Source organism: Saimiri boliviensis, chromosome 6 (genome assembly GCF_048565385.1).
Source record: "Saimiri boliviensis isolate mSaiBol1 chromosome 6, mSaiBol1.pri, whole genome shotgun sequence".
NCBI lineage: Eukaryota > Metazoa > Chordata > Mammalia > Primates > Cebidae > Saimiri > Saimiri boliviensis.
Window position 1 is genome coordinate 127,157,640 of NC_133454.1, and position 23,687 is coordinate 127,181,326.

A 23,687-nucleotide genomic window follows, 5' to 3' on the forward strand; every position below is an offset into this window, starting at 1 on the left:
CCCTTCTGAGCTGCAGTTTCGATCCTCGTCTGGGCCAGCGCAGCCCTGCCACTGGGCTGGAGTCACCACTTTTAACGTCCCAGGGAAGCGGACGGCACCGGGTAGAGCTTCAGGATGCCTGCAGGGCTGATGAGGGCACTGTGTGGGTCTGGGAGTTCCTGAGGCCCCCACCCTGACCACGAGGATGGAAGTGCTCCAACCACTCATGCCAGATAGTTTAATGTTGGGGGGAAGGGAGAGGTAAAGCAGGGTTTTCAGGGGTTACCGCCAAAGCAAGAGGGCACAGGATTCAGGCTGCTGGGGTTGGGAGGTGAAAGGCCCAGCCTTCCTGTGACCCTGGGCAGGTAGCCTTCTTCTTTAGATTTCCACCTGCCCTGCTCTCCTTGAGACAGAGGGTGAGGCTGGAGGAGGTAAGTCAGAGGCTGATTCCCACACTAGGTGTGAGGTCCAGGGAAGAAAGTCTTCCCCACGGGGCCTCTGCCATCACTGGGAGTCCTGGCCAGGCCCTAGGCACACCGCAGTGGGGGACAGGAGCCCCAGCCCAGCCGGCAGAGGCAGGCCTCCTTGATCCCTATCAGCCCGGGTGTTGGGGAGGGGGTATGGTGCCGGTCGGGTCCTTGGGAGCCCCAGGTGGCTTGGGGCTCCAGAGTACAGGCTCTGATAGGTGATGGGCCTGTAGGTGGCCGGGGACAGCAAGGCCTCAGGTGGGGGCAGCAGCTGTTGGTGGAGCTGAACAGGGGTCTTGGAGGCAGAAGCTGAAGCTTTGTTGGGGTCTAAGGGAGGAAATGGTCTGAGTGGACCCTGGGCCCCACATCACATCCTCAGCCCTCATCCCAGGCCTGCCCTGGTCCCTCCTGCCCCTCCTATCCCAAGTTACCTACCTCTCAGTCTTTGCCATTGTTTTTCCCTCTGCCTGAAATTTCTTTTTCGCCTTCTCCCTCAGTCCAAACCCCTTCCCAGTCCTCCAAAGCCCAGCTTGGGAGCCACCTCCTGCAGGAAGCCTGCCTGGCACCCCCTGCCTGTGTTGTCTGCCCTGAGCCCCATATTGTCTTAGGCATCTCTGCCTTCCCCTCTGTGTGTCCACACAGGGGCCCTGTGGGTTTGCTGAGCTGCCGAAGCCCCTTCCTGGAGGTACTGTCCCTTTGCCTCCCGCCCCTTGTGCCCGCCTTAGTCTCACTATGTCTGCAGGCCTGGGGCCTTACCTTTCTCCCTCTCTGTGGCGCCCTTCAGCAAACGAGGACTGAGGCTGCTGTGACTCCGAGCTGGGACACTGAGCAGGGGCCGTGGGGCCACAGGCCTGAAGATGGTGCAAACAGGAATGGGGGGAGGCGGTCAAGGGGAAGAACCCAGCCAGGGATCATGGCCAGATTGAGAGGGCAGGGCCTCAGGATGAGTCAGAGGATGTGACCCTGGAACAAGGGCCTTAGGCTGTGCCTGGGGTTGGGGTCACGGGGCTAGGGTCAGGGTCAGACAGTACCAGGAGTCCAGGTCACTCTCTCTAAAGCCCTTGGCAAAAGGATTGCTGGCGATTTTCAGCTGGGTGATCTGCAGGAGAGAAAGTGAAGTTGTGGGCTGGTCCTGCACCTTGTAGGGTGGCTCAGCCACTGTGTCCTCCCAGGACTCCTGTCGGGAGGCCCTGGCACCCAGGCCCCTTGGGCTAGGAACTCAGCTGATAGGAGTGCGGGCGGGGCCTTGACTGAGGGCAGATGCTCAGGGTTCGTGGGGAGGGCGGGAGTCTGTGCCCGTGAGGGCTGCGAGCCTCAGGGCTTAGTCTCCCAACTTGTGCAATGGGCCTGCAACAGGTGCTCCCGAACCAGCCCACCCACCCTGTGGTTCTGATACGCCGTCACAGCTGTGAACTGGGTCTCCGTGAAGATGAAGGACTTGAAGTTCTCCTGGGCATAGCGCTCACTGTCCTTGCGGGGGTCCACAAAGACCACGTGGAAACGCGGCTGGTAGCGGTGCATGGAGTTGAGAATGATCTGTGGAAGGGACAGAGCGGGAGTGCAGGAGCGAGGTGGGGTGAGGTGGGCCGCAGCAGACTCCCTGAGGCTGGAGTCCTTCCCTCCAAACCAGGAGCCTGCCCCGGGCCTGCTACCCTGTTGGTTTGGTGGCGGTGCAGGGTCTGAGCTGGAGGGGCCACAGTTCTGTGTCAAAGGTCCCTGATGTCTGAGGATCCCTGTGGCCGCGTCCTCTCACACCGCACATCCCAGCTGCCACCCGCTGCCTGCACGCCGGCCCGCCGCAATCACGCTCACCTGTTTCCTCCGTTGCCTCCTGGCCAGTCCCCTGTCCCTGCCTTACCCCACTGTTCCGTCTCCATACAGCTGCCCAGGAAGCCACATCACATAGCCCCTGCTCCTAACCTTCCAGCGACTTCCACCCCATGCAGTAAGAGCCACAGCCCCCAGCAGTCAGCCCCAGCCCGTGGGTAACCCCCTACACGGGCACTGAGGAAGGAGAGCTGTGCAAACCCCAGGCACAATTAGTGTCTGAAGAATATCTCAGTTCCTAGTGTTATTACTCAGCTATTTCCTTTACATAATTCTTTATATACAATCATATATTACTTTATAGAATTAGTGCCTTAGGCCGGGCGCGGTGGCTCATGCCTGTAATCCCAGCACTTTGGGAGGCCGAGGCGGGTGGATCACGAGGTCGAGAGATCGAGACCATCCTGGTCAACGTGGTGAAACCCCATCTCTACTAAAAATACAAAAAATTAGCTGGGCTTGGTGGCGCGTGCCTGTAGTCCCAGCTACTCAGGAGGCTGAGGCAGGAGAATTGCCTGAACCCAGGAGGCGGAGGTTGCGGTGAGCCGAGATCGCGCCATTGCACTCCAGCCTGGGTAACAAGAGCAAAACTCTGCCTCAAAAAAAAAAAAAAAAAAAAAAAAAGAATTAGTGCCTGAAGTATAACTTACTGCTTACATATATCTAGCTTATATAATCATACTTACTACTTATATCTAGCATAGTTAGTTCTATATAATCACATAGGTATTGCAGTCGGAGCTGTACCGACACATTTAGTGCTGATTTATAGAATCCTTCCGTAGAACCATATAGTCGTTTGTAGTAGGAGGAATGCCGAGATCAGTCACAGCACAGAAGCAGTACGTGGGAAAACAGCCAGACCAGGACGAGAACCAAAGACCCAGGCGGCGGCGGCCCTGCCTGAAAGGGCATACGCTGTATGGCAGGCTTGGAACAAGTGTCTCTCCTCCTGATAAAGGAGTTGTGGCACCTTGCATCCAGTTCCTGTGGAAAGTCGGCCTCAGGCCTGAGATCCCGCAGATAACTAGGGAGAAGAACCCCTCTGGTGTGACCAGGTCACGGCGACTGTACACCCTGTCCGTCTCTTCTCGGTTCTGTGCTAGCTCAGATCTTCCTCCCATAAATGTCTTAAGAGAAGAGCACACGTCTGCCAGCCCCCACTGCACTGGCTTACAGTATCCTTCTATTAGAAACCCTTAGAAGTCTCCAGCCCCCAGATAAGAAGTGTTGCCCATGACACCTGTTGCACACAGCCCACCTCCTTGCCTCGGTGACCTAATGGGGGTGGACCCCTTTTCTGTACACGGCCCCCTACTGCGCACGGCCCAATGTAGGGCTGTTGGCCCCACAGGGTCATGGGGTGTCCCTTATGCTGTGCTGAGGTGCAGGATCCGAGAAGTAAAGAGACAGGACACTGAAGAACTGGAGAAGAGCAGCTAGACTGAGGGGCCACGCCACCTACGAGCGGAGACAGGTGAGGCCCCGAACATCCAGAAGCGTCTGTATTTATTAGGTACAAGCAGGGGGCAGGGTCGCGAGTGAGGTCATCATCTATAGGCTTAGTGATAGGACATACATAATCACGTGAGTCACAAGCGAGGGGGCCACCCCTTTATGTCTCCTGGGCAGAGAGGTGGGCCGTTTGCAGTAGGAGGCTGTGCCATGTGCAGTAGTAGAGGGTCGTGTACAGAAAAGGGGTCCACCCCCATTAGGTCACCGAGGCAAGGAGGTGGGCTGTGTGCAACAGGTGTCATGGGCAACACTTCTTATCTGGGGGCTGGAGACTTCTAAGGGTTTCTAATAGAAGGATACTGTAAGCCAGTGCAGTGGGGGCTGGCAGACGTGTGCTCTTCTCTTAAGACATTTATGGGAGGAAGATCGGAGCTAGCACAGAAGTGAGAAAAGACGGACAGGGTGTACAGTCGCCGTGACCTGGTCACACCAGAGGGGTTCTTCTCCCTAGTTATCTGCGGGATCTCAGGCCTGAGGCCGCCTTTCCACAGGAACTGGATGCAAGGTGCCACAACTCCTTTATCAGGAGGAGAGACACTTGTTCCAAGCCTGCCACACAGCGTATGCCCTTTCAGGCAGGGCCGCCGCCGCCTGGGTCTTTGGTTCTCGTCCTGGTCTGGCTGTTTTCCCACATACTGCTTCTGTGCTGTGACTGATCTCGGCATTCCTCCTACTACAAACGACTATATGGTTCTATGGAAGGATTCTATAAATCAGCACTAAATGTGTCGGTACAGCTCCGACTGCAATACCTACATGATTATATAGAAAGATTATATAGAACTAAGTATGCTAGATATAAGTAGTAAGTATGATTATATAAGCTAGATATATGTAAGCAGTAAGTTATACTTCAGGCACTAATTCTATACACTAATATGTGATTATGAACAAAGGATTATGTAAAGGAAATAGCTGAGTAGTAACACTAGAAACTAAGATATTTTTCAGGCACTAATTGTGCCTGGGGTTTGCACAGTTCTCCTTCCTCGGTGCCCATGTGGGGGGTTACCCACAGCCCACGTCTCTGCCCAGATGACATAGTGGGGTGGCCCCCTCGCCGGTGATAATGTATGCCCTATCACTAAGCCTATAGATGAAACCTCATTCACTACCCTGCCCCTCTGCCTTGTACCCAATAAATACAGATGCTTCTGGACATTCTGGGCCTCCCCCGTCTCTGCTCACAGGTGGCATGTGCCCCGAGTCCAGCTGCTCTTCTCCAGTTCTTCAGTGTCCTGTCTCTTTACTTCTCGGATCCAGCGTCTCAGCACAGCATAAGGGACACCCCCACCCTGTGGGGCTCGTAGCCCCACACCGGCCCCTGAGGCGTCCACCGCCTTGGCTTCCCCTCCAGTCTCCACTCCAGCACCACGGGAGCCTCTTGCCGTTCTGCGGACCCGGAATTCTCCGGCCTCAGGGCCTTCGCACCTGCCACCCCCTCTGACTGGCACGGGCCCTCCCTCCCCACCTCCTTCAGGTCTTCAGCTCCCTGCGCACTCTGGGAGCAGCGGGACCCTCTCTCCACCCCGCTTCTGTAGCTCTGCTTTCTCTGTTAGTTGTCCCTGTCTGAGACGCTGGACACAGTGTCTTCTGGACCCTGTCCCTACCCCAGGAAGTGACCTCTGTGAGGGCAGAGATCATTGGCTGTTTCAGCAAGTGTCAGTGGTATTATGTCCGGCACTTACAGCAGGCCAGCCTAGGCTGGGTGTTCCCTAACTTGCCCTCCCTCTCCTTGGGGGGACATCGTGGGCTGGAACATTCCCCCGCTCCCACCCCCTTCTAGCTGCCTGGACAGCCATCTCTGCTGTGCCACCCCCAGCCAGGTGAGCTCACTGACCCCCCCACCCCGCCTTGGCCATCAGCAGCAGGCAGAGGTGCTGGGCACCAACCATTGGGCACCAAAGGCCCTGCCAGCCCTGGCCCCAGGCCCCTCTGTCCCCGCCGTCGCCCGGGCCTCACGTGGCCGTTGTCATCCAGCAGGTTGTTGGTCAGCTTGAGCTTGTCGAAGGACACAATTTGGCGCATCCACTGGGCGCCCTTGGCTGGCGAGTCCGGGTGGAAGTGCACGCGGCCAGGTGCGGCCGGGTCCGCCTTGCCCGCCACCAGCCAGGCCGAGCTATGGAAGGCATACCTGGGGAGCACAGCGAGGTGGTAAGGGCTGCCCCAACCAGCAGCACGACTGAGCAGTACGGGCGGGGTGAAAGGCTGCTGCTGACTCCAACACTGCCCACCCCGCCTGGTGTGCACCTTGCTGAGGAACCCAAGGCTCAGAGAATCCTGCTGGGACCCGAGCTTCCTGTGACGGCACCTGGCTGGTGGGTGACAGGATAACACCTGCTGCCTTGGGCTGGACCTCTCTGCCTGCCTGAGGCTAGCCCACTGCCCATGGAAAGCTGCCTGCCTGAGGCTAGCCCACCGCCCATGGAAAGCTGCCTTCCTGAGGCTAGCCCACTGCCTTGGAAAGCTGCCTGCCCGAGGCTAGCCCACTGCCCATGGAAAGCTGCCTGCCCTAGGCTAGCCCACTGCCCATGGAAAGCTGCCTGCCCGAGGCTAGCCCACTGCCCATGGAAAGCTGCCTGCCCTAGGCTAGCCCACTGCCCATGGAAAGCTGCCTGCCCGAGGCTAGCCCACTGCCCATGGAAAGCTGCCTGCCCTAGGCTAGCCCACTGCCCATGGAAAGCTGCCTGCCTGAGGCTAGCCCACTGCCCATGGAAAGCTGCCTGCCTGAGGCTTGCCCACTGCCCATGGAAAGCTGCCTGCCCGAGGCTAGCCCACTGCCCATGGAAAGCTGCCTGCCTGAGGCTAGCCCACTGCCTTGGAAAGCTGCCTGCCTGAGGCTAGCCCACTGCCCATGGAAGGCTGCCTGTTTGAGGCTAGCCTACTGCCTTAGAAAGCTGCCTGCCTGAGGCTAGCCCACTGCCCATGGAAGGCTGCCTGTTTGAGGCTAGCCTACTGCCCTAGAAAGCTGCCTGCCTGAGGCTAGCCCACTGCCCATGGAAAGCTGCCTGCCTGAGGCTAGCCCACTGCCCATGGAAAGCTGCCTGCCTGAGGCTAGCCCACTGCCCATGGAAAGCTGCCTGCCTGAGGCTAGCTCACTGCCCATGGAAAGCTGCCTGCCTGAGGCTAGCCTATTACCCATGGAAGTCTACCAGCTACCCTGAGCTGGGCTCCCTCTCGCCCTCAGGCTATTGTTGGCTATTGTCCTGCCCTTAGGCTGGGCCTCTGTGGCATTGCTTGCACAGGCTCCTGCCTCACCCGGAGTGTAGGAGGGGTCTAATTCCTGGCCTCAGCCCCCGAGACCTCAGTCTGCATCCCGGGCTGTCCCCCGCACCTGTATCTCTTGTCGTCTAGGGGGATGAAGTCCATGAGCAAGGCGTAGTCAGCCAGGGAGTCCATGCCCAGGATCTTCACCTGGAAAGGGGGAAACATCCTCCTGCAGGAGGGAGGTGCTCAGCAGCCGGATGTGGCCCCAGCCCCGGCCCCTGCCCTACCCTACCCCCACTGCTCACACCTGCCTGCCTTGGTGACAATCATCTCTGTGCCCAGCTGGTTGAATTCCTCCCACAGAGGCTTCATCTCCAGCTGAACCGTCACGCTGGACACACGCGGGTTCTTGGGGCCTTGCCCAGTGGGCTCCACCCTAGCTTGGGCCCCAGTAGAGCTGGTGCAAGGGACTGATGGGAACGGGGACCCCAGCCGAGGCTCCCAACCAGAGCTGGTTGTGGGCAGGGGGTAGGTCTCTGAGGATGCAAGTATGCCAGCAGACAGGAAAGCTGTGGAGAGAGGACACGCATCACCCAGCCAGTCTCATCCTTCAGTCTGCACCTACATGCCTCTTCCTCCAGGAAACCCTCCCTGACTGCCAGGCCTGTGTTCTCACAAGATCCCCCACTCAGCATCACTCCGTGAGGTAAATGCTCATTTAAAGTCTTTTTCGCCAGCAAGCTCCTTGAGGGTAGTGTCAGGGCCTGTCTTGCTCCCCAGAGAATTTTTTTGGCCATCTTGTGTCTATGTAGCCTCAAGCAAATGTTTCACCTCCTGGAGCCTCAGTTTCCACATTTGTCAGAAGAGGTTCTTAATACCTTCGTCGGCTGGACATAGTGACTCATGACTGTAATCCCAGCACTTTGGGAGGCCAAGGCGGGCAGATCACTTGAGGTCAGGAGTTCAAGACCAGCCTTACTGACATGGTGAAACCCCATCTCTACTAAAAATGCAAAAATTAGCCGGGCATAGTGGCAGGTGCCTGTAATTCCAGGTACTCAGGAGGCTGAGACAGGAGAATTGCTTGAACCCAAGAGGTGGAGGTTACAGTGAGCCAAGATCGTGCCATTGCCCTCCAGCCTCGGCGACAAAGTGAAACTCTGTCTTAAAAATAAGTAGATAAATTTTTAAAAATAAAATTAAAATACCTGCCTCTCTGGGCCAATGTGAGGATTAGTGACCACGCAGGGGGCTGGTGCACAGGGCCCCTTCACAGACAGCACCTATTCCAGATGATTACATGTGTGGGAAGGGAGGCGGGGACTCCCCGAGCTCTGTGGGACCTGCCGCCTGCTGCTGCTGCAGGAGAGCTGAGCCAAGAAGAGTCCCCCATTCAGTGCCAATTACTCATCCCTGACCCTGACAGCCTGCCCAGAGCCTGCCTCCGGAAGCCCCTCCTAACGTCTTTTTCTCTGGTCTCTGCATTCTTTTCTTTCCTTTTTAAAATTTTTTATTTTTTGAGACAGAGTCTCACTGTCACCCAGGCTGGAGTGCAGTAGCACCCTCTGCCTCCAGGGTTCAAGCGATTCTCCTGCCTCAGCCGCCCCAGTAGCTGGCACTACGGGCACACGCCACCACACCCAGCTAATTTTTGTATTTTTATTAGAGACGGAGTTTCACTATGTCATTCAGCCTGGTCTCAAACTCCTGACGTCACGTGATTTGCCTGCCTCAGCCTCCCAAAGTGCTGGGGTTACAGGCGTGAGCCACCACGCCCAGCTTGGAATTACCATATGATCCAGCAATTCCACTTCTGGGTCTATACCAGAAAGAATTGAAAGAAGGAACTCACACAAATATTTCCACACCCATGCTCATATCAGCGTTATTCACAATAGCTAAGAAGCAGAAGCAACCCAGTGTCCATCGGAGGATGAATGAAAAGGGGGTCATCCATGCAAGGGAATGGGGTCCATGGGAGAGCATCCCGACACGTGCTACGCCATGGCTGAGCCTTGCAGCCGCCGCTAGGTGAGGTGAGCCAGACACAAAGAGAAATACCGTATGATTCCATTCATAGGCGGAACCTGGGGGGGCCAGATTCACGGAAACGGAAGGTAGAGTGGTGGCGGCCGGGGCTGGGGAGGAGGATGTGGAGCGTTGCCCTTTCATGAGGACAGAGTATCAGCTTTGCAAGATGCAAAAAGTTCTCGAGGTGGACGCTAATGATGGTTGCACAACAGTGTGAATGTCCTTAATGCCACAAAACTGTGCATTTGAACATGGTTAAGATGGGCAGGGCGCGGTGGCTCACGCCTGTAATCCCAGCACCTTGGGAGGCCAACGCGGGCGGGTCACTTGAGGTCAGGAGTTTGAGAGCAGCCTGACCAACATGGTGAAACCCCATCTCTACCAAAACTATAAAAATTAGCCAGGAGTGCTGGCAGGCGCCTGTAATCCCAGCTACTCAGGAGGCTGAGACACGAGAGTCGCTTGAACCCGGATTGGGGGGCGGAGGCTGCAGTGAGCTGAGACCCACTGGAATCTCGGTCCTTAGCCTGGGGTGCCCCTGCCCCACCCTCTTGCCCAGGGCCTGGGTTCAGCAGGGCTGCCTTGGTTACCCCCGCCCACCGACTCTGGAGCCTGAACCCGACCCACGAGCCCCGCTCTGCTTCACGTAGCCTACCTGCCATGGAGACAGAGCAGCCGTCCGGCTCCTGGAGAAACACTGCTTGGCGGCGGCTGGGCTGCGGCTGCCACCCAAAGGGACCCTGCCTGCCAGGAGGGGTGGTCACCACCCGGCACCTCGGCCCAGCCCTCTGGTGCTCACGCAGGCGGTGGCCTCTCGGCAGGACTGTCCTTGCTTCCCCGATCGCCCTTCGCCACGTCCCGAGGTTGTGGTCTTCCCACTGGAGCTGGAGACCTGGTCTCCGAAGGTGAGATTCCGGCTCTGGGGCACGCAGAGGCCCTTTTCCAACCCACTCTTAGGCTGTGCTGTCAGGCTGTGTGGGAGGAGGGCAGGTGGGAAGGTTCTGACGTGGCCGCGTCCCCCTCCCTGCTCGTCCTCCCTCTTCAGGTCCGTCCCTTCCCCAGCTGAGAGCCCCCCAGCCATTCCTGATCAATGGGCCCGGGCGTGGCAGGGGTGAGGCGGTAGGAGGGTGGTTCTTGAGGACGAGTGGGCGTCTGCAGGAGCCCAGGCCTGGCTGGCTGGAGGGGCTGGGGCCGACAGGGCCCAGGGAGTTAGGAGGCAGAGTGGCAGCAGCAGATCCCAGGCTGAATGGTGGAGGAGGTGCCCTCCCACCAAGACCCAGACCCCTGACCTGAGGCTGGCCCCAGCCTGCCGGCAGCTGTGCAGCTGTCAGGGGTAGTGTGAGCAGGAAACGCCAGGGGGCAGCAGCGAGTGTGTTCAGCACAGAGCCCCAGACTGGGTGGCAGGAAGCCCAGTCCTGAGAGATGCTGACCCTCGAGCACACAGACACACGGATGAACTCAAGGAGCTGTGCAACGCTGGCCGGCCCCTCCAGCCTCCAGCCTCGGTCTCTCCAGGTGACCTAAGCACATCATCCCTCCTGTCTGTGATGCTCTAGCCCAGCCTGGAGAGTGGTCAGCCCAACCTGCCTGGAGCTGGGGGCGGTGCCCTGACTGATGGTGCCCATGTAGCCCCTATCTGGGGCTGAGTGGCAACGGGGAGGCTGGTCCAGGTGCGAAGCGGGCGTCTGCTCTGCCTGTGGGTCTGTCTGTTCTCTCTGGCCTGGCCGGGCACCCTCTCCAGGCTGTCTGCGGCCTGTGCTAAGCACTCGGGGGATTCAGGGGACACACCGATCACTCTACGGGGAGGCAGGTCGGCAAGTCCCCCTGAGCTGCAGCCAGTCCCTAGGTTGAGAGTACTCTTTGGCCTTTGACTCTTAGTGAACAGCCCAGAGGGGGTCGTCTGGCTGGAGCACCGCACACCTCTTCCAGAATCCTGTCTTGGGAATGCTGGGTTGGCAGTGGCCTTGATTCCTAAGAGGGGACGTGGAGGGGCTGTGGGGGTGGCGGGGCTGTTTCTCCCTCAGCGCTACTTTCTGGGGGCTCCTCCCTGCAGTTCAGGGATGGCTGTGACTCAGTTCCTGTGTCCCAGATCTCAGCCTGCAGAGCTGGATGGGACCCCACATGAAGAGGCTGGGCTGGCTCTGGGGGCACAGAAAGGAAGGAGGGCTGGCCCCTGGACCAACCCCGTGCCCAGCTGTGTCAGGGAAGGCTGCCAGCAAGCAGCTCTGGAGTTGCTGCCAGGCAAGATGGGGGTGGTCTGTGTGAGATGGAGGGTCCCAGAGCGCCTTGGGGGTGAACAACAAGGCGTGGTCATGCTGCCCTGGCCACAGCATGGGGGGTGGGAAGTGGGGAGATGATGGAGGGAGTTGGGGATCCATTCCAGTACTGGTGGCTCCCCTTCACCGAGACACCCAGCGGAGGGCCAGGCTGGGGGTTGTCGTGGCCCCTGATACGTGAGTGTGTGCGATTTTGATCTGTGTGATGGAAAACACCCCCCCACGCACACACACGAGCACACTGACATGCTAATCCACATGCACGCAGACACGCGAATGAACTCAGAGCCTGCTGACTCGCCACGCAGGTGAGCACGCTCACAGCTTCTGTGCACACGGACCCACCACACAGCCTGTGCAGACACAGGCATCCACACGCCCACACCACACACAGGCGCACCTCCCTGCACACCCCTCCCCAGCTGGCCCGCCCTGCCTGCCCCAGGCGCCTACTGGCCCCCTGGCCCCTCATCCATCTTGCCTGCCAGCCGCTCCCTGGTGCCCTCATATCCTTCACACCTTCTCATCTCACTGCTCAATACCAGGAGGCGGCGTGGCAGCCGTGGCCGCAGGGAAATGGATGGGCCGGGCGGGCGTGTAGAGGGCTGGGGAGTGGCACCGGGAGGGGACTCTGGGCTCCAGCAGCCCCAGCTGTCCAACAAGAGCCCATTAGACTCAGGCAGCTGTGGGCAATGAGGCTGCGGCCAGGTCACATGTAGCCCTGCCTATTTGTCCTGCCATGACACCCCAAAGGGTGCCAGCATCAGGACAGAGGGGCTCTCAGCAGCAGGCCTCGTGCTGGCTCACCTGACACCAGTGTGCGGTGTCCTGGGGATGGTGGAAGTTGTGGCTCCCCAGTTAGAGCTGGGAAGTCCCTCTGCCTCAACCCAAGCCACCTCCTCCCTGGGTCTCTGCAACTGGACAGGCTAATCTGCGTGGGGACAGCCTTGTCCTGCTGTGGCCCTTCCCACCGCCCTGACTCCCCGCTTTAGCCACCACGGGCACTGGGCTCATTACACACTTAGAAATGCACAGCTGGCCGCAGAACGATCCCTTCAGAACACCCAAGCTGCTGATGCTCTTGGAAACACGTGTGTGTGGGAGACACACAGACACACATGCCAAAGAGCACACAGAGCAGGAGCACACAGCCATGCGTGGACAAACACACACGTGTGCACGGACACGGGCACAGCTCTGCTGTCCCCACACTCAGCCTCTGACCCCAGGATTGTAGGAGAGTTGGGGGTGCCCTCTGGGTCGTGGCCTCCTCTGGAAGTCCCTCTGCTGGCTCCAGAGCAATCCTCCTCCGGGTTCTCCTCCCGCACTCTGGGATCCTCCCCTAGGCATGGATGGACAGCTGTGGGCACAGAGGCAGCCCCGCTGGCCCCAAGACATTTGTATGTCCAAGGCTGTATCGGCCAGACCTGCCCAGATCCTATGGCCAATCCTCCCCTCCTTCATCCACTTCCCCAGCCAGAGAGGAGCCGTGAGGACAGGACACAAAGCCATGGACCCCTGGACATTTTCCGTTTTATAGAATAGGAAACTGAGGCCAGGAGTTGGGGGACCTGGCAAGGAACGTGGTGCCTGGTAGGTGACAAAAGGGGCCTCTGTGCCTCAGGACCCATGGTTCAGATGGGAAGGCTCAGGTTGGGGAGGCGTGGCTTGGGTTAGGAAGCTGGGCTAGGGGCAGGGGTCGGCGCGGGCATGGCAGGCACGGAGAATGTCAACTTTTCAGTCTGGACAAAGGCGACGCCCTTCTCATAGTAGGCAGCCTCGTTAATGAACACGGGGTACACCGTGGACTCCCCTTCATAGAGCAGGTCCTCTCCGCTGAACGTTTGGAAGATGGGATCACCGGGCTGCAGCGGCTGGAAGTCTTGGTCCTGGGAGGAGAGCCAAAGGCCAAGGTTGCTGGGGCCACCTCTGCCCTGGCCCTAGAAGGGGACAACCCCAGGTTGGCACCCAAAAGATGCCCCTTATTCATGTCCTTTGCCACCCACCCTTCCCTTCCTCAATCCATATAACGGCAGGTCTGGTGAGATACCCATCTGCTCTGTGTCTAGAAATGAAGACACAAGTCACCTTGGGGAGACCTATGCCAGTGTGGAAGTGGAACCTCATAGTTACGGGCACAGGGATTGAAGCCAGGGTTCAAATCCTTGCTAGCTGTGTGACTGTGAGCAAGTCACTTCACCTCTGTTCCTCAGCTTTCTCGTCTGTACAAGAGGGATAACAATATCTTCTTCTGTCATTCTAAAGTTTAAATCAAACAGGCTAATAGTGTTTAAGGCTAATAGTGTCTGGCACACAGTAAGTACAATATGATACTTTATTAAATAAATTTTAAGGCTAGGCATGGTGGCTCATGCCTGTAATCTCAGCACTTTGGGAGGCCAAAGTGGACAGATCACTTGAGGTCAGGAGTTCGAGACCAGCCTGGCCGACATGATGAAACCCTGTCTCTACTAAAAATACAAAAATTAGCTGGGTATGTTGGCACATGCATGTAATCCCAGCTACTGGGGAGGCTGAGGCAGGAGATCACTTGAACCTGGGAGGCAGAGGTCATGGTGAGTTGAGATCACACCATTGCACTCCAGCCTGGATAATGAAGTGAGACTCCATCTCAAAAAATAATAATAAACAAAATAAATTCTAAAATTGTAGGAGGAGCCACCCAAATTGACTGTTATTGCTTAACATCTGCAAGTTAGCTGAACATGGCTGGGTTAAGACCCTCTAGCCCTAAACATGGACGGGATGGTGCTGCCTCTATTTGTAAGAAGGTAACCCCTCAAAATGAAACTTCAGGGCACAAAAGGCCACAAGACTGCACCAGGCCCTATTCAACAGCGACCCCGTGTGGCAGCAAGCAGAGCAGCAGCCAGTTGGTTCTTGTCAGCCACCCAAGGGACAGGCGTGGAAGCACAATTGCCCGATCCTGGAACATTCAGGAAGGGAAGGCCTGGAGAGAGATCCTTGGATGACCTGCCAACAGGCATGGGGATGCTCGAGGAATCAATTTAAAATCAGAAGAGAGTTCTGTACTTGCACCTCCAAGCAGGTGAATTGGGTCATGCCTGCTCCACAGCCCCTGCTTCTGTCTTTTACAGCCAAGGTAGGGCTGTCTCCCTCATGCCCTCCACAGGAGCTATGTGGCCTCTCGTGCTAGGCCTGAGTGTGGGGTTCCAGGGAAGGCAGCAGGGCCAGGGGAAGTGGGACGGTGGAGCCCAGCCTCCCATTCTGCTCCTGAACCAGAGGTCCTGGTGAGCTCGTGGGAGGCTTGGCTGTGCCCTCTGGGGCTCCGTTTTCCTCGACAACCCTCCTCCCCAAGGCTGTGGCCCCAGCAATCACCCCCCACAAACACACACACACCTGCAGCTGAGGATGCACGCTGCCTGCCAGGTCCCCAGCCGCAGTGCGGGGGAAGTCCATGACGCCCACGGGGCTATAGGCTTCCATCTCAAAGGCGGGAAAGGCTGTGCCTGTGTGGGAGGCTGGGTGTGGGAGCCAATCCGTCCCTCCAGGATAGGGGACAGAGTGGGCTGTGGGGGGACCTCAGGGCTGGATCTCAGCCTGCATGTGAGCCTGGCTCCCCGGCCCCTGAGCCAGGCCTTCTCTTCCCGAGAGCTGTTTCCCACAAGTCCCCGGGGTCTCACCCTGGTTGAAGAGTTCGATGAAGTCCAGAACTGTGGCCACCAGGGCCCTCATCCTGGAGAAAATGTCAGCCCGCAGCACACCCTGTGGCTGGGGGCCCAGCTCCAGACCTGGGGACCAGGAAGCAAGCGGTGAGGCAGGAATAGGACCCACGAACTCCTTGGAGGCCCCGCCCCTTGGTGCATGGCCCCACCCCCAGCCCTCCTGGCCCCGCCCACTTCTCAGGAGGCCCCGGCCCACCCAATCCGTTTTTGGCCACGGAGTCCAGATTGTGGCTCTCCTCCCCGGACCGCTGGTACAGGAAGACCTGGCAGGACAGCTCGGGGTACTGCAGCTGGGGGCGAGTGAGGCGGGTTAGGGGCCCAGGCCTAAATGGGAGGGGAAACAGGTGGGGGGCGTGGCATGGAGGAAGCACAGGGCACCACCCTCCTTGGCCAGGTTTCCCTCTGCCCTCTGGCAGGGCAGGGGAGGGGGTGCCCGGGGCCTGCAGTGCTGGCAGGTGGCAGATCCCGGAGACTGGAACTCAGGGGAACTCAGCCCGGGGAAGAGGGACTAATCAAAGGAGGTTCGGCCTTGCCCCGCCCTGCCCTCCTTCCCTCTCCCCTCTGGGGGCCGTAGGCTCGGCCGAGGCCACCTGCAGATGGCGGCACAGGTGCAAGGCAAAGACGTCGTGGGAGGACTCTGCGATTAAGCAGGTGCCCATGTTGGCCGTGGTGTTGTGCAGGTCAAGGACAAAGTCAAAGGCCCGGCCCGAGGCCTTGGGCCCCAGCAGCTGGTTCAGCTCTCGGGCTCTCGTCACCTCGTATGGGTCGTCCGGGGTAGGCGTGGAACTGCGGGAACGGGAATGGGGGACGCCCGCCCCCCCAGCCTCAGTCAGCCTTCAGTGGTTTAAGGCGCGAGGGGCAGGGGCCCGCAGGAGCCACTCTGAGCAGCTCAAGGCTTGCCCCTCTGCCCTTGTGGCTGTGCCCGCCCCTGCGCATGGCCCTCTTGGCTCTGCACTTCCCGGTAAAGTCCAAGCCCTCAGTCTGGCCTGCCTACCCACTCACCTGCCTCTCATGCCCTCACTCCAGCCACACTGCCTGAGCACCGTGCTGGTCTCGCCCCCAGGCCTGTGTTTGTGCTGGGCCCTCCGCTGGAAACTCCCTCTCACCTCTCTTCCCCTGGCTAGTGTTACTCAGTCTTTGGGGCTTGGCTGAGATACCACTGCCTCCAGGAAGCCTTCCCTGACTGCTCTCGGCCAGGTTAGCTGCTTTGTGTAGCCCCAGGGCCTGCCTTTAGCCTCCTGGGTTATGGGTGCCCAGTTCTTCCTCTGTGTCCCCATTAAGCATGAAGCCAATACCTTGGTCCTCTTCCCCCTTCTCTCCCCTGAGCTGGCCAGAGCCTGGTCTGGAGATGGAGCTCAGTGACTACTCTTTGGAAGGCGGCATGAACAGTGGTCAGGGCACATGACAAGTAAGCATGGCCCGTGGGGCGAATCTGAAGGAAGCACTGGGTCTGGGATTCCCAGAGGAGGTCCTGACATAGCTTGCAGTCAGGAAGGGCTTCCTGGAGGAGGTGACATCAATCTGGGTTTCTCTAAGTGTTCAGTTTGTCCCCACGGAGGAATGGGCCACACAGGTAGAGGAGAAGCAGGAGTGAAGGCAGGGAGGACCCTGCTGGTGGCTGGAGGGGAGGGTGTGCGGTGGGGGCTCGCTGCCCAGCTGCCTGTGCCAACCTGGCGGCAAGGACGCTTACTTGAGGAAGGTGCTGGTGAAGGTGCGGTTGAGGTCGCGGTCCACATAGCGGCGGCAGGCGGCGGTGGCTGCGGGGTTGGCCAGCACCGGCACTGCGGAGAAGCTGGGTCTCTGCAGCTCTGCCGGGGCCAGCAGCCAGTGCCGCACCAGGTAGACGCCCGACAGCTCGTTGCCGTGCGTGCCCCCGGCCACCGCCACGCGGCGCAGGGGCTCCCGGGGCAGGGGCAGTGAGCACATGCTGGAGTGAGGCGGCACCTGGGGGTGGGCATATTCGGGAGACCCTGGCCCTGAGGCAGGGCCCCAGGCTCAGAGCGGGGATGGCGGTGGGAGGGCTGAGGAGTCCCAGCCCCGCAGGGCGGCTGCCTGCCGGGAGGTGTGGCCGGCTGGGGGTGTCTCAGCTCTGTCCCACCTGCACCCCGGCGGCCCTTTCTCCGAGGAGACAGTTTTCCTGCTCCTTTGGAGAGAAGAAATTTCTTTTTCCTAAACTGAGAAGCGGGGCGCAGTTATTCGGAAAGATGGGTTCATCGAGGCACACTCCCTACGGGAAAGGGGCTCTGCTCCTTTTTATAGTCGGGGAAACTGAGGCGTGGGGAGTAGAGAGAAGCGTCACCAGAGTTCGCTGTTGTGTGTCTGGGTTCTAGGCAACTGCCGCCCTTCCTGCCTCTCCCGTGTGCTCCTCTGAGCTGATGCGGGGGTCTTAGGGCAGGGGGCACTTACCTGCTGGTGCGGAGCGTCCCGGGGCACCCTGGCTGGTGTCTAACCGGCAGACAGGCTGGTATTTATGGGCCTGAAGATCCACAGAGGGGAAGTGTTTGTGTCAAGTTGGCAGAGAGCAGGGGGCGGATGGGAAGGGCTGAGATCCAAGCAGCCAAAGGTTGGAGTGCCAGGGTCAGCTCCACAGGCACAGCCCCACCCTCCCCTCTCTGCTGCTTGTGCTGCCACGGCCCATTGAGCCCAGGCCCTGCTGGCAAGTTCCTGCCCCTGCCCTTCGCTCCTCTAACACTACTAAGAGGTGCACCTTGGTGGCCACCAGGATGACAAGTTGCCCCTCCTTCACCACCTCGGCCCCCAGAGGGCTGTGGTCACTCCTGAGTCGCCCTTACCCACAGGTGCCACGTGGAGCCCCAGTTTTCCAGCTCTTTGTTGCTTTCAGCAAAATTTCAAAATGTCTGATTCGGTAACCCAGCCATTTTCCGGGACAGTATAAGTCAGATGACTCAGTTTGCTCTGTTTTAGAAACGACCCTGAGGCTCATTTTATAGATGTGAAAACTGAGGTTCAGACGGATGCCCACAGGCACACAGAGCCGCCCTAGAGACAGGCAGGCCAGGGGCACACAGTGCCCTAGAGCGGGCTGCAGGTGGCACTCAGGGCATCCAAGCTGGCTCCACCCCCTCCAGCTGCCTCTCAAGAGCAAAGAGGGGAAGGATGAAGGTGAGGTCCCCTGCACTCAGCCCCAGGGACAGGCAGGGGTCCCACCAGGCTCAGCTGTCTGCTGAGAGAGGCTGAGGCCAGTCCAGAGGTCACTGGGGTGTGAGGCAAGCCGCTTCGCCAGGGCCTGCTGTATGCCAGGCGCTGGGACCCTCAGCTGGAGCATCCCCCAGGCATCAATCCCAGGCCTTCTTCACCACCGCACTGGGTCTCCCGAGGACAGTCCAGCTGTGCTGCAGATGCCAGACCCACCAGCCTGGGGGGCTCTGGGTGGCCAGGACGCTCCAGGCTGACCCCTCTCAGAAGCTGCCCAGATCACACTCAATTCTGTGTGGCCTGGCTCTCCTGCCGCGACACCCAGGGCTCCGCAAGCTCAGAGCATGGGGACTGCGGGACAGAGGACTTGTCGTCCTGGCTCCCATCAGGACAGCTGGGTCCTTGATGAGGTGGCAAGAGGGGCAGATGGAGTGTGAGGCTGAGCACCCAGCGGGCCAGGGCTCCCTATGAGCCCCTCCAGGGGCCACCACTCCTGGCATCTGGAGCCTCAGCAAGGGAAGGGCAGAGACTGCCGTTAGGGGGCCATGCCATGCCATTGACCCCTGCCTCCGGCCCAGCCCTGGGGGCAGCTGTCACTGGCTCCGTTTTCCAGGTGTGGACTGAAGCTCCAGGGGTTGGGCGACTTGACTGAGCCCCTAGCAGGTGGCAGGAGAGGGAGTCAGCAGAGGAGCCTGTTGGCCTGGGTCTGGTCCCTCCTTGCTTGGGGTAGGGGGTCTCATGGCACCCCCCAAGCTGCTTTACGAGTCCCAGGCCATGGTCTTTCTTGGTAGCCTCCCAGCCCGCCAAAGGCTGCGATCCTGCCGACTTGGTGTGGGCCCTCTCAGGAAGGAAGGGCCTGCTCAGCAGACCTAGCTATTTTGGGGGCTACTGGGGGCCAGGGTGCTTCCTGCCATGAGGTGCTGGTCCCCTAACTCCGGGGAGGACAGCAGGAGGGGTGCTGGAAGGTTTCACTTCCCTTGGCCGGGTTTCAGCTTCTGCATTTCAGTGTGTGTTTATGGAACAGCACGGGGGCCAAGAGCCCCTGCAGGAGCCCTCAGAAACAGCAGCCCCAGTCCCGACAGTGTGTGTGCATGTGCGTGCATGTGTGTGCACGTGCGCTGTGGGCGTGTGTGAGCGTACATGTGTGCGCATGCATGTGCACGAAAGCATTGTGTGCCTGTGTGTCCGTGTGAGCAGGTGTGTGTGTGCGTGAGAGTGCATGTGTGTCTGTGCGTGAGCGTGAGCATGTGCGTGTGTGTGTGTGTGCGCGTGCGTTCTGTGCACACTTGTGACCTGGCTCTGACCCTGCCTCCCTGACAGGCTGTGTGACCTGGAGAGATTCAGTGCCCTCTCTGGGCCTTGGCTCCTCCCTGTGAAATTCCCGGCCAAGGGCAGTTGTGAGGAGTGAGGAACAAAGGCCAGGCATAAGCTTGACAATGGGCAAATGCAGACCCCAGCATGCGTGAGGGCAGAGGATGGTGGCATCATGAGCGCAATCACTGGGGCCATTTTCCTCACTGCAGCTGGGGAAACTGAGACCCAGAGGGGGGTCAGAGCTGTGGCGTTCCCCTGCGGCAGCATCACCTCATTGTTAGCTGGGATCAGAGCATGCCTCATTACCTTATGCTTTTCTTTTCTGTTCTTTTCTTTCTTTTTTTTTGAGATGGAGTCTTGCTCTGGCAGGCTGGAGTGCAGTGATGCGATCTCAGCTCACTGCGACCTCTGCTTCCCAGGTTCAAGTGATTCTCCTGCCCCAGCCTCCTGAGTAGCTAGGATTACAGGTACCTGGGACTGCACCCAGCTAATTTTTGTATTTTTAGTAGAGACAGGGTTTCACCATCTTGGCCAGGCTGGTCTTGAACTCCTGATCTCGCGATCCCCTTGCCTTGGCCTCCCAAAGTGCTGGGATTACAGGTGTGAGCCACCGCGCCCGGCCACTACACTATGCTTATAAAACTTGCCACAGCCCTCCGCTCGGGGAGACACCGCTTCGGGAGCTGTCTCGGTGTTCTCCTTACTTGTTGCAAGAAATAAAATCTCCTGCTAAATCCTCCTTAGTTGACACTCGCCAAGCAACTGAGCCCACCTGTTGTGTGGGTAACAAAACTCTGGCGACCAGATGAGGCCGACTGGGGTTCTGGTCCTAACTCCCTGAGGCTCACTAGGGCAAAGCAGTGGGCAGTGGCACCTCACCCAGGGGGAACTCACCCACGTGGTCCCAGAGGGTCGAGGGTGAGTCCCTGGGATCTGCTTGGCGCGTGGTCCGCGGGGCCGTCACTCAGCACCACCCCAAAAGCTCAGAAGCAGCAGCCTGGACCTTCTGCTGAGTTGTTGGGTGCTGCTCCCTCAGGGAAGAAAGTGGACTTTGCCCGTGGGTTGACGAGCTGGGAAAATTCTCTGGATCTAGCTGTGGGATCTCTAGACTTCGGCTTGGTGCAGCTCTGGTTTCGGTTTCTGTTTCTGGCTCTGGGGGGATCGAGACACACCTCCCGCCAGGCCAAGGGCAGCTGGCATCTGGTTAGACAACAGTGGGACTGGTTTGGGGAATTCATTCTTTTTTAGAGAGACAGATTTTTTCACAGGAGGCTGAGCCACGTCTCCCAGAGCCCCCTTGCCATACCCTGGGTCACCAGAAGCAGGAGCTCTGCCATTTGATGCAAAAAGTATTTTTTTCAGATAAATGTATTATCACACAAAGCGGGCAAGGCTGTATATATACACACGCAACTACTTACAAATATGTTATCATATGTACAAAGGCTAGAAGGAAATATACAGAAAAATAGGTATTAAAATATTGGGGTTTTTTTTCATTATTTTATGAGATACTGTACAGAACATTACAGTGAGGTAGGACTATTTTAGTGCTAGAGAATCTGATAAAATGAATTTGTACAAGAGCTTCTTTGTCAGCTGGGTGCATTGGCTCACACCTGTAATCCCAATACTTTGGGAAGCCGAGGGGGACAGGTCGCTTGAGCCTAGGAGTTCAAGATCACCCTGGGAAACATAGCGAGACCCTGTCTCTACCAAAAATAAAAATAAAAATCAGGGTGGGTGCAGTGGCTCACACCTGTAATCCCAGCGCTTTGGGAGGCCAAGGCAGTGGATCACCTGAGGTCAGGAGTTTGAGACCAGCCTGGCCAACATAGCAAAACCCCATCTCTAATAAATACAAAAATTAGCCAGGCGTGGTGGCGGGCACCTGTAATCCCAGCTACTCAGGAGGCTGAGGCAGGAGAATCGCTTGATCTCGGGAGGCAGAGGTTACACTGAACTGAGATCACACCATTGCACTCCAGCCTGGGTGACATGAGCAAAACTCTGTCTCAAAAAAAAAAATTAGTTGGGTGGTGACACACACCTGTGGCCTCAGCTACTCAGCAGGCTGAGGCAGGAGGATCACCTGAGCACAGGGAGTTGGAGGTTACAGTGAGCTACAGGTTACATTATCATACCGCTGCATTCCAGGCTAGACGACAGAGTCAGACCTTATCACAAAAGAAAAAAAAAAGAGCTTCTTTGTCAATATCCCTTTGTGGGTGTACATCATAGTTCCACAGTACGTCTTCAACCCAAGAAGATAAGTGTGTATTAGTCTGAAGACCCAGGAGAGATCTTCAAGACTTGGCACTGTCACTATAATGATCTGCTTCCTTACGTTATGACTAACATATGACCAGTGCTGGCCTGTTCTGTCTCATTAAGAGAAGATTTGAAGACCTTATTCATGAAAACAGCATTAGCGTTTTGCAGAAGGAAACCCCGGGAACAGATGTCTGCCTGAAGCACCTTTAGTCTGCGAGTGAACTGGTATTTCTTTTTTTTTTTTTTTTTTTTTTTTTTTTTTTTTTTTTTAATGAGACGGAGTTTCGCTCTTGTTACCCAGGCTGGAGTGCAATGGCGCGATCTCGGCTCACCGCAACCTCCGCCTCCTGGGTTCAGGCAATTCTCCTGCCTCAGCCTCCCGAGTAGCTGGGATTACAGGCACGTGCCGCCATGCCCAGCTAATTTTTGTATTTTTAGTAGAGACGGGGTTTCACCATGTTGACCAGGATGGTCTCGATCTCTCGACCTCGTGATCCACCCGCCTCGGCCTCCCAAAGTGCTGGGATTACAGGCTTGAGCCACCGCGCCCGGCGAACTGGTATTTCTTAACGACCGTTTCCTGCAACTGGCCGAAGTCTCCATTCAGTTCGACGCCACAGCGTTGTGCCGCTAAACTATAAGCTCACCCCGTAAAGACTGTGCTGAGCAGCTCGGGCGGCGGGAGGAGTGGTAGCGGCCAGGCAGCCTAGCTTCGCGAAGGCTTTCGGCGCGCCGCGGCCCGCAGGCACCCGGCACGCGCCTCCCCGCCGCCAGGATGCCCAAAAGGAAGGTCAGCTCCGCCGAAGGGGCCGCCGAGGAAGAGCCCAAGAGGAGATCCGCGCGGTTGTCACCGAAACCTCCTGCAAAAGTGGAAGCGAAGCCGAAAAAGGCAGCAGCGAAGGATAAATCTTCAGACAAAAAAGTGCAAACAAAAGGGAAAAGGGGAGCAAAGGGAAAACAGGCTGAAGTGGCTAACCAAGAAACGAAAGAAGATTTACCTGCAGAAAACGGGGAAACAAAAACTGAGGAGAGTCCAGCCTCTGATGAAGCAGGAGAGAAAGAAGCCAAGTCTGAGTAATACCATATACCATGTCTTACCAGTGGTCCCTGTCTCCCTTCTTGTACAATCCAGAGGAATATTTTTATCAACTATTTTGTAAATGCAAGTTTTTTAGTAGCTCTAGAAACATTTTTAAGAAGGAGGGAATCCCACCTCATCCCATTTTTTAAGTGTAAATGCTTTTTTTTAAGAGATGAAATCATTTTCTGGTTATTTTTTGGTACAACCAGAAAATAGTATGGGATATTGAATAATGGGAGGCTTTGACTGTCTCGGGTGTCAGCTTAACATTCCATAGATGGGGGGTTAGTTTTTATATCCTATAATACAAAGCATATTAAATGGCAATATGGAGTCAGTCCTGCATTTTAATGTCTTGAACATTTTAAATTCTATTCCCATGTTGTTTTTTAGTAGAATTGTTTCCTAAAGAAAGCCACTCTGATTGTGGCTCTCCCTGTCAGTATTGTGTGCACTCTGTAACATCTTTGGTGTGGTAGTCCTGTTTTCTTCATAACTTTGTTACTGTGCTGTGAACGATTAAAAATTTGAATATGTAGTGTACATGCTATTCAGTTGTGAATTGTTGGGATGTATGTAACAGCTTATCAACGTGAAGATACAGGTACTTGATAGCCTCTTACAGAAAATTTGCATCTAAATTTTAAGCTGGAAAGTCACTGGAATAACTTTAAAAAAGAATTACAATACATGGCTTTTTAGATTTTTGTTACATATGTTAAGAATTGCGTACAAATGGAAATGTCTGTACTGATCCTCAACCAATAAAATCTCAATTATGAAACAGTATTAAAAAAAAAAAAAAAAAAAGACTGTGCTGAGCCTGGAGTTGACGTCAGCTGCGACCTTTCCT

General features: G+C 57.1%; 3 protein-coding genes across 6 annotated transcripts; 1 reads left to right on the forward strand and 2 right to left on the reverse strand.

Moving 5' to 3' along the window:
- Window positions 1-203: 203 nt before the first annotated feature.
- On the reverse strand, window positions 204-9,991 carry TBX10 (T-box transcription factor 10). Its single transcript, XM_010351943.3, has 8 exons — window positions 9,682-9,991; window positions 7,303-7,564; window positions 7,123-7,224; window positions 5,751-5,922; window positions 1,827-1,982; window positions 1,478-1,545; window positions 1,203-1,297; window positions 204-773 (listed from the first exon to the last, which is right to left on the reverse strand). Exons 1-8 carry the CDS (start codon window positions 9,686-9,688, stop codon window positions 484-486), a joined length of 1,152 nt encoding a protein of 383 aa, XP_010350245.3. The 5' UTR covers window positions 9,689-9,991; the 3' UTR covers window positions 204-483.
- A 2,824-nt stretch (window positions 9,992-12,815) lies between these two features.
- On the reverse strand, window positions 12,816-20,606 carry ACY3 (aminoacylase 3). Of its 4 annotated transcripts, none has more exons than XM_010351941.3 (8): window positions 20,374-20,606; window positions 17,416-17,485; window positions 16,700-16,953; window positions 15,600-15,795; window positions 15,206-15,299; window positions 14,968-15,075; window positions 14,684-14,793; window positions 12,816-13,191 (listed from the first exon to the last, which is right to left on the reverse strand). In XM_010351941.3, exons 3-8 carry the CDS (start codon window positions 16,933-16,935, stop codon window positions 12,976-12,978), a joined length of 960 nt encoding a protein of 319 aa, XP_010350243.2. In that variant the 5' UTR covers window positions 16,936-16,953; window positions 17,416-17,485; window positions 20,374-20,606; the 3' UTR covers window positions 12,816-12,975. The 4 variants fall into 4 exon arrangements, with proteins under 4 accessions (XP_010350243.2, XP_010350244.2, XP_074257877.1 ...); XM_010351942.3 differs by having other exon boundaries at window positions 16,700-16,985; XM_074401776.1 differs by lacking the exon at window positions 20,374-20,606 and adding an exon at window positions 19,786-20,334.
- Window positions 20,607-22,409: 1,803 nt separating this feature from the next.
- LOC120364624 (non-histone chromosomal protein HMG-14) lies at window positions 22,410-23,015 on the forward strand. The gene has a single exon (XM_039470994.2). It carries the CDS (start codon window positions 22,529-22,531, stop codon window positions 22,829-22,831), a length of 303 nt encoding a protein of 100 aa, XP_039326928.2. The 5' UTR covers window positions 22,410-22,528; the 3' UTR covers window positions 22,832-23,015.
- The last annotated feature ends 672 nt before the right edge of the window (window positions 23,016-23,687 follow it).

Coding starts and splice junctions, on each gene's coding strand:
- ACY3 (XM_010351941.3), bottom strand. CDS start 16,935: ATGTGCTCACTGCCCCTGCCCCGGGAGCCCCTGCGCCGCGTGGCGGTG. Junction 14,794..14,967: donor CATCGAACTCTTCAACCAGG/GTGAGACCCCGG, acceptor CCTCCCACACAG/GCACAGCCTTTCCCGCCTTT. Junction 13,192..14,683: donor GCGTGCATCCTCAGCTGCAG/GTGTGTGTGTGT, acceptor CTCTCCTCCCAG/GACCAAGACTTCCAGCCGCT.
- TBX10 (XM_010351943.3), bottom strand. Junction 5,923..7,122: donor CTAGACGACAAGAGATACAG/GTGCGGGGGACA, acceptor TGTGCTCCCCAG/GTATGCCTTCCATAGCTCGG. Junction 1,983..5,750: donor TGCTGGATGACAACGGCCAC/GTGAGGCCCGGG, acceptor TCCCTTCCACAG/ATCATTCTCAACTCCATGCA.
- LOC120364624 (XM_039470994.2), top strand. CDS start 22,529: ATGCCCAAAAGGAAGGTCAGCTCCGCCGAAGGGGCCGCCGAGGAAGAG.